The following is a 13,095-nucleotide window of genomic DNA, read 5'->3' as shown; positions in this document are numbered from 1 at the left end:
ATAATGCACAATGCCATCACCTAAATCCACACCCCAGAGCTCCAGGAGAGGAGAACGTAGAGGGCAAATTTAGACCATATTGATAGCCTTTCATTTTATAGATTTTTCATTTAAAAGTCAGGCTTTTGCTCTCTAAAGGGACACAGGATTTTATAACATTTGTGATCATCCAATTCATTCACACCAACTATGTTAGTTCACAGAGGTGCCCCTAAAGCACACTAAGTATTCAGGGAGTCCTGCAGAATGACCCTTTCATTGCCTCCTTAAACTCTATGTACAACTTTCCATGAAGGCCACACCAGCTACCTCATGGTGAACAACGGTCACCATCGTGAACAGTGATCAACTAAAAAATTTCTTCTACAACACAGAAAATTAAAAACTAAAGATCCACCTCCATGATTTTGTTATAGATTTTATGTAGATGTTTTTGTTGTAGAATAGTATAACCAGAAAGGGGAAAAAAAAAAAAAAAAAAAGAGTGATTAGAAAGTCTGGACTTGAATTTCAGTTCTACCACTTACCAGCACCCCGCCTTCAGGCTTCCCAAGCAACCTCTTTGAGCTCCCATTTTTCTCATTTGTAAAATCAGATGATGATAATGCTGGTTTTATAACATTTCGAGATGCAAATGAAATAATACATGGGAAAGAACTTTATAAGCTATAAGGTACTATAAAGCGTTCAGAATTATAAGAGTTTCTATTACTACCTATATTTTTCCAATGGTATGGACTCAAAACTTGGTTTAAAGTTCTTTTACCCTTCTAACCTTTTTGTCAACGTTATCATCTATAAATAAGCACTGTTTTGCACTTGAGGTAACTGCTTTTTAAAGTACAGTCAGCCTGAATTTTCCTTAATAATGACACACAGATGATTCAGAGCTGGGGGGGGGGGGGGGACGGGGATTAGGAGAAGGAAAACGTTAATTTACATTTGCTAGGGCTTTTGCCAAAGTCCCGCTCCCATCCATTTTACAAAGGAAGTCCTTCAAAAACCTCATCTTCACTCTGCCGTCTTTGATCATGAGGACTCCGATTCCTTTGAATGTAAACTCCACATTTTGTTTGATTGAAATGGATCGTGATAAAAAAAGCAACGTCTCCTTCACACATCCTTCCACTGTATCCCTGTTAAATGAACCCTCCAGGGATATCATGACAAAATTTAGTGGAATAACTGGGATGTCACCTAGAAGAGAAAAAGACAGTTGGGGGTGGCGGGGGGGGGAAGGAAGTGGAAATTACAACAAAGACATATCATATACACTTACATATAATCATCTGATTCTCAATACTTGAAAATAAAATTGTCACTATGAAGCCTTTAGTTGTACCCAATGTAACATTATTCCTACAACTAACAACTGGTTATTAATAGATATTAATCAGTACAAATCAGTACAATTTCCCTAAAAATGTAGTGTGTGTGTGGTTTGTTTTTTTTAATTTTTTTTTTTGCTCAAAATAAAAACAATTAGCTTTCTAAATAATACTCTAGACACAATTTAGATTTCCTCTTAGAGACATAGTAATAAATGTTTCTCTTCATCAGACAGTTTCTGAATTTTTCAGCTCCCTTATCTTTTAGAACATGCTGCAGCAATATTTCTCTCTCCTTCAGTTATGATATAATTTTTTAATGATTGTAAATATCTACAAACATGAAGCATTTTGAAAGATAGTCATCTTCACTAGAAGTTACCTTTCAAATGATATTGGGTCTTATCAGAGGATAACTTGAAGAAAGCTTTTCCTCTCTAATGAGTCCCACAAATGACATTGCAAAGGAATATGACTATACCTAGCTGGAAGGAAGAGCAGGGTCCTTTCAACTAGAACAGATATAGAGTTATGCAAGGTCCACAAGTCAGAGAAGAGGTAAATAGCAATGATCAACATGATAAACAAAAAAGGTCCACTGATAAAGGAACGGGATAAAGAGATGACATTAGCTCTGGCCAGTGTGGCTCAGTTGGTTGAGTGTTGTCCTGTGTACCGAAAGGTCACTGACCAGTTCAATTCTTGGTCAGGGCACATGTCCAGGTTTTGGACTCAATACTTGGTTGGAGTACATACATAGGAGGCAGCCGATCAATGTTTCTCTCTCACATCCATGTTTCTCTCTCTCCTCTCCCTTCCCCTCTCTCTAAAATCAATTAGAAAAACATTTTTAAAAGATGACGACATTCTAAACAATCATTCAGCAAGCATTATCTCCATACTGCTAGATAATGATTAACAAGCTTCCCTAGCCCAGCCAGCGTGGCTCAGTGGTTGAGCGTCAACCTATGAACCAGGAGGTCATGATTCGATTCCCAGTCAGGGCACATGCCCAGGTTGTGGGCTCAATTCCCAGTAGGGAGCATGCAGGAGGCAGCCCATTGATGTTTCACGCTCATCATTGATGTTTCTATCTTTCTCTCCCTTTCCCTTCCTCTCTGAAATCAATAAAAATATATTAGTTTTTAAAAGTTTCCCTATATTAGCCCACTGTCTCCTGCACAATGTAATGGTAATTCTATACCATCTCCCGCCATTTCATTTTTAAAAATAAGTATCTTAAAAGAGGAAGCTATATTGCCTGCCTCTAGATTCCCCCCTCCCATTTACCCAGTGCCTCTCTGCAATCAGTCCTCTGGTGGACTTGTCTCAGTAAGGGCCCTATCACCTCATGATGAACAAGCCAATGGATACACTGCAGATCTTATTGTCATGACCTCTCTTTAACATGTTAACCAAGCCCTCTCTTTTCTAGTATCCATGGTGCCATTCTTGATTCTCCAGTTTCCTCTTTCTGGGTCTCCTTTGCTGGCTTTTTTCCTCTTCTATTTCTTATAAGATGGGGGTTTGTCTACTTTACAGGATTTTGTCCTGTGCTATCTCCTCTTCTTTATATTCTCTCCTGGGTAAACTTATCCAAATGTTGATCTCTAGTCTCCACCCCGCTCCTGAACTCTGGAATCATTTCTACCTAAATATCCCTACAAAAATCTCAATTTCAACATGTCCAAAAGCAAACTCAGTATTATACTTGCCACCACGATCTGCCTTTTCTCCTTCACTCCCTATGGCAGTTAATGGCCTGCAGGAAGACTGGAAATTATGTTTCTACTTTAGCCCCTCCCCTCTGCCAAAAGGACCATGTGAAAAGTGAACCCCAACTGACCACATTTTTGCCCTTTCATTTTCATCCCCAGGTTAGTCACCCTCTGGAAAAATCTTAAATATTAAATATATTTACCAGGAGTATATACTTTGTTTTGTTTTAGTCCATGGAGCTGTACTAACTTCTTCGCCATGATAAATACGGGCCTCTCAAACAGAATAAACTTGTTTCCCACATCAAATTTTTGTCTCATGAAAGTGAAAGTTCCAAGTCCTGGAATCTGAACCCCCTGAAAGGAAAAAAAGGAAAAAAACATAGCAACAATTTACTGAAGGAGTGAAGAAATATAATCTATAGTATTGTTATTTTAAAAAATGAATAGACTTAACCTTAGCCCTTAAAAATTCAATGATCCTACAATCCTTTACAGCTAAAGCATTTTATGACTCCATGTCTTTAAATAAGTTTAGTATAAAATGTAATATATCAACCCATCATGCCTTTCTGACATCAGATCCCTCATCTCCTTATCATTCAGAGGCTGTGAGGACTAAGAAAACTTGCATGTGCTACAACTGCTCTTAATCTACTAGTATATCTAAGATTATTCTTGTCCTAAACTGTGGGACATTTTAAATTTTAATCATTTGTCATTGGAAGGAGAGAATTTAAGGGATCCTGAGAATTTCTGCTTTCCCGTTCCTTCTTTGAAATGTTATATCCTGTCCTTAAAATCAGACAACCCAGTGCCCAAGGCATATGGTGCAGTGTGGCAACCTCTGGTTCTTAAACTAGGTCTCTGTCTCTCTGGAAATATCATACATCGAGGTTTACAAACTCAGGGGCCAAGAAAGGATGCAAGTGAGTGAGTGAAGTTATGCAGTCAGAGAATGTGGTGGACAGACAGAGCATGCCCCATTGAAAGGGGAAAGCCCATAGCCAGCTCCAGCCAACTGTCACACACACAAATGAAAAACTGGTATTGTTAAATCTGATTTTTTGAGAAAAAAAAATCCAAAATTTTATATACACTCTCCCAATTTTAAGTGGCGATGACTAATTCAAATTATTAGACCAAACAAAATTAGGTTGAAGGATGAATTCAGCCCAAGGGCTGTCACATAGGGTATAAAAGTTCCACAACCTCAAAGCTCCCTCCAAACTCCCCAAGTATCTGTCAGGAAGAATTAATCCAGCCCTGAGAAAAGTTTCTCATTTTTAGCAAGTTGAGTTCAGTCCCTGCCTTCTTATATTGCAATTAAAATCCAATCCCTACGAGGAGGAAAGACACGAAGCATTATTATATCCTTCTAGATCTAAGCCAGGAACTATCGGATCACAGATAAGCAGAATTCATTTAGTTGCTCTCCACACACACAGGCTGATTAGTGATATACTGTGTATCCTAGAAGAGCAGAACTTTCAAATATTCACAAGTCCCAAGTGTGAGCATCATAAAATCACAAGACCAAAAGTTAAACCGGGTGGCTCTAAAGTCTGCTATCCTGCTCCCAGCAAAATTACATGGGACTAAGGTGGAGGGATTCTTTGGACTCCTACCTTGTGTAGGGATAGCTGCCGTTCCACAAATTCCGATACATGCTCCCAAATAGTAGAGACATCTGTAATTCAAAAGAAACCAAAAATAATTTATTTAAGTACCCATGTGGTAGTACCTTAGTGCTAATAAATAAAAATGTAAATATTAAATGCAGATCAAATAACCATGATTCCCAATTAATTTCAAATTAACAGAAAACAAGGTTATTTCCCAAAATTAATTTTCCAGGTAACTAACCCTTTGAAGTTCCAAAAATGTAATTAGAAATATAATAAGTATAATGAAGTTTTAAAGAAAATCTTTCCAGAATGAAGGGAACTCTGTCACATATTTCTATTGATGTGATAAAATTAACCAAGTACAATCTACCCTTTTCTTATTGACCCATTCAACAAACAATTGAGTGTCGACTCTGTGCCATCTGATTCATGTGAACATTCATTCTTATACCATTCTGTAACACAGGAATAAAGCCAAGGGTGTCGTCCCGATATGTCAAGATGCCGCCTTCGATCTGTATCATGGATACACAGTATACTATAATTAGGTATTTCCTTTATTCTTCCCATACTATTGTTTTCCCCATTCCTCCCCACACCCATAGACAAAAGAAGTCTACTGCCAGCTTCTAAGAAGTAAGGTATTTCACCCAGTCCCAACTGTACACTAAATTAAAAATATCGTGACCGAAAACATCAATTCATTAATAATACAGAATCTCTGTATCCAGTCTCATGGAGGCCTTTCAAAGTTATTAGGTCAAGCCCAGCCAGCACGAATCAGTGGTTGGGCATCAACCTATGAATCAGGAGGTCACCTTTTGATTCCCAGTCAGGGCACAAGCCCAGTTGCCAGCTTGATCCCCAGGGTGGGGCGTGCAAGAGACAACTGATAGATGATTCTCTCTCATCATTGATGTTTCTATCTCTCTCTCTCTCCCTCTCCCTTCCTCTCTGAAATCAATAAAAATGTTGTTTTTTTTAATGTTATTAGGTCAAAACTGTTAAGTCTTTCACCTAGACTCCTGATATGCAGCTCAAATTTCAGGAAAACAATCTACACCAAAGGGAAATGATTTGATTAGGCTCAGGAGAAACTCTATCGCCTGCAACCAAACCCTAGTGAAAAGACTTGACTGATATTTCAGTCCACCCTTGTTGCTTTACTCTATAACAGTGGTTCTCAACTTTCCTAATGCCTCGACCCTTTAATACAGTTCCTCATGTTGTGGTGATCCCCAACTATAAAATTATTTTCGTTGCTACTTCATAACTGTAATTTTGCTACTGTTATGAATCGTAATATCTGATATGCAGGATGTATTTTCATTGTTACAAATTGAACATATTTAAAGCATAGTGATTAATCACAAAAACAATATGTAATTGTATATGTGTTTTCCGATGGTCTTTAGGCGACCCCTATGAAAGGGTCGTTCGACCCCCAAAGGGGTCTCGACCCACAGGTTGAGAACCGCTGCTCTATAAAATCCAATGGGTAAGCTTATATAAGAGCAGTTTATTATTCTAAACTGAAATTTACTATTTCTCATTGAAGAAAAAGGAAAACATGCAAATCATCCTCTTTAGATAGTTCTTGGCCCCTGCAATTCAATTGGAATAGATTTGGAAATTTTACAGACTGTGAGTTCTAACTCTGAGTTCTCTGATATCCCAAATATCAGAACAAAAATAATTTTAATCCAATCTAAAAAGCAAATTAAATAATATGCTACTTTGTTATTTTAAGGAAAGCTGTTATTTTAACACCAAAATACCAAAAATCACTATTATAAAGAAATAATCCCTATATTCAGTTCAACCTTCATTTGACTTCAAATTCTAAACAGTTTGTGCACTCAAAACCATATTTTAAATACAGTACCAAGTAGCAGAAATACTGTATCTCATATCTGTATATATAAAAGGCTAAGCGACCGGCTGACTGACCGGTAGGTATGATGTGCACTGACCACCAAGGGGCAGACACTCAATGCAGGAGCTGCCGAGTGATAGCAACTTTGCAGAGTGCCCTCTCACACTCCAGGACCCCTTGGGGAATGTCGGACTGCCGGTTTCAGCCCGATCCCAGCAGACCAGGCCAAGGGATCCCACCTGCCAGAGGGACCCCTGCTCACTCCACAGATGCGTCTCAAATCCCAGTGCTGCTCCAGGTGTGGCTAGCCAGGTTGGGGTCTGGGGGAGGTTGGCTCCAGGGTGTGTCCGTCCTATCTTGCCCAATCCCGCCCCACTGGCCACCTTCTAATTAATTTCCTTTCAATGTGTGTGAATCCATGCACCGGGCCTCTAGTATGGTCATAATAAAAAAGAATAAGTGCCCACTGTGTAAATTACAGAATAACATATACTAGTATGCTTTAAATGGATATTAATATCAACAATTAAAAATAAGTTCCTTGACTTTATAAAAGATCGTCTTCAATTAAAATACTGGCATACGAACAGAATAAATTATTACTGAGCAATTTGAATAAAAACCATGTTCCCAGAGCCTAATGCAGTGGAAAGCTGAGTGGGCTGCATGGATTCCTAGCTGTGTAGTCACCAATAGTTTCACCAGCTCACCTCTGTCCTTCTAAGTACTATAATTGCATAACATTAAACCGGTGAAACATACAGAAGCAGCAGGACTTCATACATACACGTTAATTTATGTGTTTTGCTGAAATTAGGGCGGGGCATTTGTGAAAGTTAATAAGTAGTCATTTGACTTTTGCTTCTGTCATTCAACCAATAAAGCTCTTGCTGAAGTCACAAATGGCCTCCTTGTCAACAAACTCAATGGGCGTGTTTAATTTTCACCTCTCTGACTCCTGTCATCTCTGACACTGGTTACCACTTGCTAAGTATAAATTTATATTTTTCTGTGAATATTTGATTAACAGGCATCTTTCTCCAGTAGATTATGAATTCCAAGGTTTCTGTTCACCAGCAGTTCTCTAGTACCCAGCACATAGTATGTTCTAAAAATTACTTGAATGGCCCTAGCTCAGTGGTTCTCAACCTTCCTAATGCCGCGGCCCTTTAATACAGTTCCTCATGTTGTGGTGACCCCAACCATAAAATTATTTACGTTGCTACTTCATAAATGTAATTTTGCTACTGTTATTAATCGTGATGTAAATATCTGATATGCAGGATGTATTTTCATTGTTACAAATTGAACATAATTAAAGCATAGTGATTAATCACAAAAACAGTATGTAATTATATATGTGTTTTCCGATGGTCTTATGTGGCCCCTGTGAAAGGGTCGTTTGACCCCCAAAGGGGTCGCAATCCACAGGTTGAAAACCGCTGCCCTAGCTGGTTTGGCTCAGTGGATAGAACATCGTCTGTGAACTGAAGGGCTCAATCCCCAGTAGGGGGCATGTAGGAGGCAGCCCATCAATGGTTCTCATCATTGATGTTTCTATCTCTCCCTTTCCCTTCCTCTCTGAAATCAATACAAATATATGTATTTTTAAAAATAAACAATTAGTTGGGTGAATAAATTATCTATAAACTTATAAATATGGCAAATATTTTTGAAACCATAGTATTTAATGCTTCTTTTAGAATTATTTTAACAGGGAAAAATAGGAGTGAAGCAGAGGAAAGAGTAAGAAGACGCATCTACTCATCTATTTGTCTCCTCAAATGATTTGGTTCAAGCCTAGCCAACATCACTAAGTTACAATGAACTGATAGTAACCCCAAATTCCATTGCTGGAGCACCTTTCTTCCCAAGGGCTCCTATTTCTTACAGAATGATCTCAGTGTCGCTTTAGGGTGACTCTTCTGAGAAACTATGCTTTCAACCAAGCCTAGTACGTTTTCTATGGAAAGCTGCTGGGTCCTCTTGCTAACACCCAGCTCTTCTTACGATCATCTCACTTCCTTAATACAACCCCAAGATATCAAGGGCAACAAAAAAAGTAGCTGTATTTTTGCATGAACTTTGAGGAGTGGGTGTGGGGTGGTTGTTATAAGCTAACATTTATTGAGCATTTACTTTGCCCTAGTCCTGGAGCTAAGTGCTGTATAGACATTGTCTTATTCAATCAAAAGCCTTAACTGACCCCTGTCCCTTACTAAGGCAGTCAATACAATTGTTTTGGGCATCCAGCCTGAGCCTGATATGCCAAGGTGGTTGCCAAGATGACATGGCCACTTTAGGGGATAGAGAAGGAGGTATTTCACTTGGTCCCCAACAAGCAGATAAAGGTTTAGCCCCAGGGCCCCCACCTCAAGTCGCTTACCCTCCTGGCTCAGCAAGGGCAGTGTGGGCAACACATTCTTGCCCACGCCCTGCAGGCAAGGGAAGATGGTGTCCAGCATCTCCACTCCTCAGTCGGCTCTTGCTGGGTCCTCAACCGGTCTTTTGTCTTCCTTCTGGAACTTATACAAAAGTGATTTTCCCACCCGCCAGTCCTCTCTTCCCAGACCCTTGGATAATCCTTAAATATACAAATTACCAAATATTGAAAATTTTCTCTCTTAAATGTCTTTCCTCGCTGTCCCTCCCCCTGCCCTGGCTCTCCCTTGAGCGGCTTCCACCGCAGGAAAACCAGAGCTAAAAAGCACCAGAATGAGCGCGTGCAAAGCCTTGCTAGCACTCTGCACCACAGAGAGGCGAGAGCCTCAGCCGCGGAGGGACAGGGCAACCTAGGGGAGGGAGGGGCGCGTTGCTAGGATGCAACAAAGGGTCGCTCCATTGCTAGGGTCTTGGCCCCGCCCCCTAAAATGAGCCCCCAGGTTGTCCCAGTGATTTCAGGAGCTCCAGATAGCGAGGTTGGGAATGTATTTTTAACGTTGTTTCCTTCCCCTCTTACCCTGGGCAGCAAAGAAACTTGGTTCTTTTTGTAATCACCTTATACAACTCAGGGACTACCTTTTGCCCTAGTGATGGACATTTGAATCTCCGGATCTGTTTGAGGGTTTAAATTTGAGCTGGAATTTGTTTCCCAGTTTGGGTTTTTCCTGGGCTCCTCCTCCGAGGAAAAGGAGTGCTGGAGGATTGAGGAGGGAGTTGACTTTTTTTTAGTTATTTGACTTCAAATTCAAAACAGTCTGTGCACTCAAAACCGTATTTTAAATACAATACCAAGTAGCAGGAATACTGTAGCTCATATATAGTCATAATAAAAGGGGATAAGTGCCCACTGTGTAAATTATAGAATAACATATATGCTTTAAATGGATATTAATATCAACAATTAAACATAAGTTCCCTGACTTTATAAAAGATCATCTTCAATCAAAATACTGGCATACAAACAGAATAAATTATTATTAAGCAATATGAACAAAAACCATGTTCCCAAAGCCTAATGCAGTGGAAAGGTCAGTGGGCTGCATGTCTGCAGACCGTCCCGCCTCCATGGATTCCTAGCTGTGTAGTCACCAACCTAAAGAATTAGAACGAGCCCTAGCTAGCTTGGCTCAGTGGATAGAGCGTTGGCCTGAGGACTGAAGGGTCCTGGGTTCGATTCCACTCAAGGGTACATGCCTGCGTTGCAGCCCAATCCCCTGTAGGGGGTGTGCAGGAGGAGCCAATCATTGATTCTCTCTCATCACTGATGTTTCTCTTTTTCCCTCTCCCTTCCTCTCTGAAATCAATAAAAATATATTTTTTTAAAAATAGAACAAGAACATCAAGAAAAGCCCAGAATAAGTAGAAGGAAGGAAATAAAGATTAGAGCAGAAATAAATGACAGAGACTAAAAAGTCAATACCAAAAAAAAAAATCAATGAAACCAAGAGATGGTTCTTTGAAAAAATAAACAAGATTGATGAACTTTTAGCCAAACTCATCAAGAAACAAAGAGGACCCAAATAAATAAAATCAAAAACAAAAGTGGTGAAGTAATAACTGACACCACAGAAATACAAAGGATTGTAAGAAAATACTGTGAACAACTATATGGCAACAAGCTGGACAATGTGGACGAAATGGAAAAATTCCTAAAAAAATACAACCTCCCAAAACTGAATGAGAAAGAATCAGAAAATCTAAATAGGCCAATAACAACTGAGGAAATAGAAGCAGTAATCACAAAATTCCCAGCAAACAAAAGCCCTGGTCCGGATGGCTTCACAGGCAAGTTTTACCAAACATTCAAAGAAGTAACACCTGTACTCCTCAAACTATTCCCAAAAATCCAAGAGGAAGGAACACTTCCAAGCTCTTTGTATGAGGCCAGCATTATCCGAATTCCAATAGGCCAATATCCCTGATGAACATAAATGCTAAAATCCTCAGCAAAATATTAGCAAATCGCATCCAGCAATATATGAAAATGATCATACACCATGACCAAATGGGATTTATTCCAGGGATGTAAGGCTAGTATAATATTTGCAAATCAATAAACATGATATATCACATAAACAAATTAAAAGACAAAAATCACATGACCATATCAATAAATGCAGAAAAAGCATTCAACAAAATCCAACACCCATTTTTGATAAAAACTCTCAGCAAAGTGGGAATAGAAGGAGCGTATCTCAACATAACAAAGGCCATATATGACAAACCTACAAAGAGCATCATATTCAATGGGCAAAAACTAAAACCATTTCCCCTAAGAACTGGAACAAGAGAGGGATGCCCACTGTCACCATTCTTATTCAACATAGTACTGGAAGTCCTAGCCACAGCAATCAGATAAAAAGAAGAAATAAAAGGCATACAAATTGGAAAGGAGGAAGTAAAACTCTCATTATTTGCAGATGACATGATATTGTACACAGAAAACTCTAAAGACTCCACCAAAAAACCACTACATTTAATAAATGATTTTTGCAACATAGCAGGATACAAAATAAACACCCCAAAAATCAATGGCTTTTTAATATACCAATAATTAATTCTCAAAAAGAAAAACTAAACAATCCCACTTACCAATGTAACAAAAAAATTAAGATACTTAGGAATAAATTTAACCAAGGAGGTAAAAGACTTGTACTCAGAAAACTACAGGACAAAAGAGATAGAGGAAGAAATAAACAAGTGGAAGAATATACTGTGTTCCTGGATTGATAGAATTAACATCATTAAAATGTCCATACTGCCCAAGGCAATCTACAGATTCAATGCAATCCCTATTAAAATACCAACAGCATATTTCACAGACCTAGAACAAATACTCCAAAATTTTATATGGACTTAAAAAAGACCCCCCAAAAGCCACAGCAATCTTGAGAGAAAAGAACAAAGTTAGAGGAATCATGATACCAGATATCAAGTTATACTACAAAGCCACCATAATCAAAACAGCCTGGCACTGAGACAGGAGCAGGCATAAAGATCAAAGGAACAGAACACAGACCCCAGAAATTGATCCAAGCCATTACACTCAAGTAATATTTGACAAAGGAGGCAAAAGCATACAATGGAATCAAGATAGTTTCTTCAATAAATGGTGCTGGGAAAATTGAACAGATACCTGCAAAAAAAAAAAAAATGAAACTAGACCACCAACTTACATCATATACAAGAATAAACTCAAAATAGATAAAAGATCTAAATGTAAGTCGGGAAACCATAAAAATTCTAAAAGAAACCATAGACAGCAAAATCTCAGACATGTCTTGTAGCAATATGTTTACAGATACATCTCCTAGAGCAAAGGAAACTAAACAGACATTTTCTCCTCTTTTAAGGAGAAAATAAACAAATGGGACTACATCAAAACAAAAAGCTTCTACACAGCAAAAGAAACCATCAATAAAATGAAAAGGGAGCCCACTGTATGGGAGAACATATTTGGCAATGATACATCTGATAAAGGGTTAATATCCAACATATATAAGGAACTCATGCAACTTAACAAAAGGAAGACCAAAATCCAATTACAAAATGGACAAAAGACCTAAATAGACACTTCTCCATAGGGGACATACAGATGAGCATTATACAGAAATGCTCAGTCATCGATCATCAAAGAGATGCAAATTAAAACAACAATGAGGTATCACCTCACACCTGTCAGAATGGCTACCATCAACAAATCAACAAATGACAAGTGCTGGTGAGGATGTGGAGAAAAGGAAACCCTAGTACACTGCTGGTGGGAATGCAGATTGGTGCAGCCATTATGGAAAACTGCATGGAGTTTCCTCAAAAAATTATATATGGAACTGCCATTTGACCCAGTGATCCCACTTCTAGGAGTATATCCTAAGAAACCCAAAACACCAATAAAAAAAATGTATGCACCCCTATGTTCTAGCAGCACAATGTACAATAGCTAAGATCTGGAAACAGGCCAAGTGCCCATCAGTTCACGGGTGGATAAAAAAGCTGTGGTGCATTTGTACCATAGAATACTATGCAGCAGTAAGAAAGAAGACTCTCGCCCTAACCGGTTTGGCTCAGTGGATAGAGCGTCAGCCTGCGGATTCAAGGGTTCC

General features: G+C 38.9%; 1 protein-coding gene across 1 annotated transcript in view; it reads right to left on the bottom strand.

Moving 5' to 3' along the window:
* The window catches only part of CCDC81 (coiled-coil domain containing 81), a 30,933-nt gene extending 21,852 nt beyond the window's left edge, over positions 1-9,081 (bottom strand). Inside the window, exons 1-4 of the mRNA XM_070425815.1 lie at positions 8,937-9,081; positions 4,675-4,736; positions 3,250-3,403; positions 941-1,197 (exon numbers count right to left, since the gene is read on the bottom strand). Coding sequence (XP_070281916.1) covers positions 941-1,197; positions 3,250-3,403; positions 4,675-4,736; positions 8,937-9,015 — 552 coding nt within the window. The 5' untranslated portion in view covers positions 9,016-9,081. The remainder of the gene's footprint in view (positions 1-940; positions 1,198-3,249; positions 3,404-4,674; positions 4,737-8,936) is intronic.
* Between the last annotated feature and the right edge of the window lie 4,014 nt (positions 9,082-13,095).

This window comes from Myotis yumanensis, unplaced genomic scaffold, assembly GCF_028538775.1.
Source record: "Myotis yumanensis isolate MYYU_CA2020_CCGP unplaced genomic scaffold, mMyoYum1.0.hap1 SCAF_10, whole genome shotgun sequence".
NCBI classification, from domain to species: Eukaryota; Metazoa; Chordata; class Mammalia; order Chiroptera; family Vespertilionidae; genus Myotis; species Myotis yumanensis.
The sequence above is the reverse complement of the archived record's forward strand: the minus strand, read 5'-3'. Positions and strand labels throughout refer to the sequence as shown.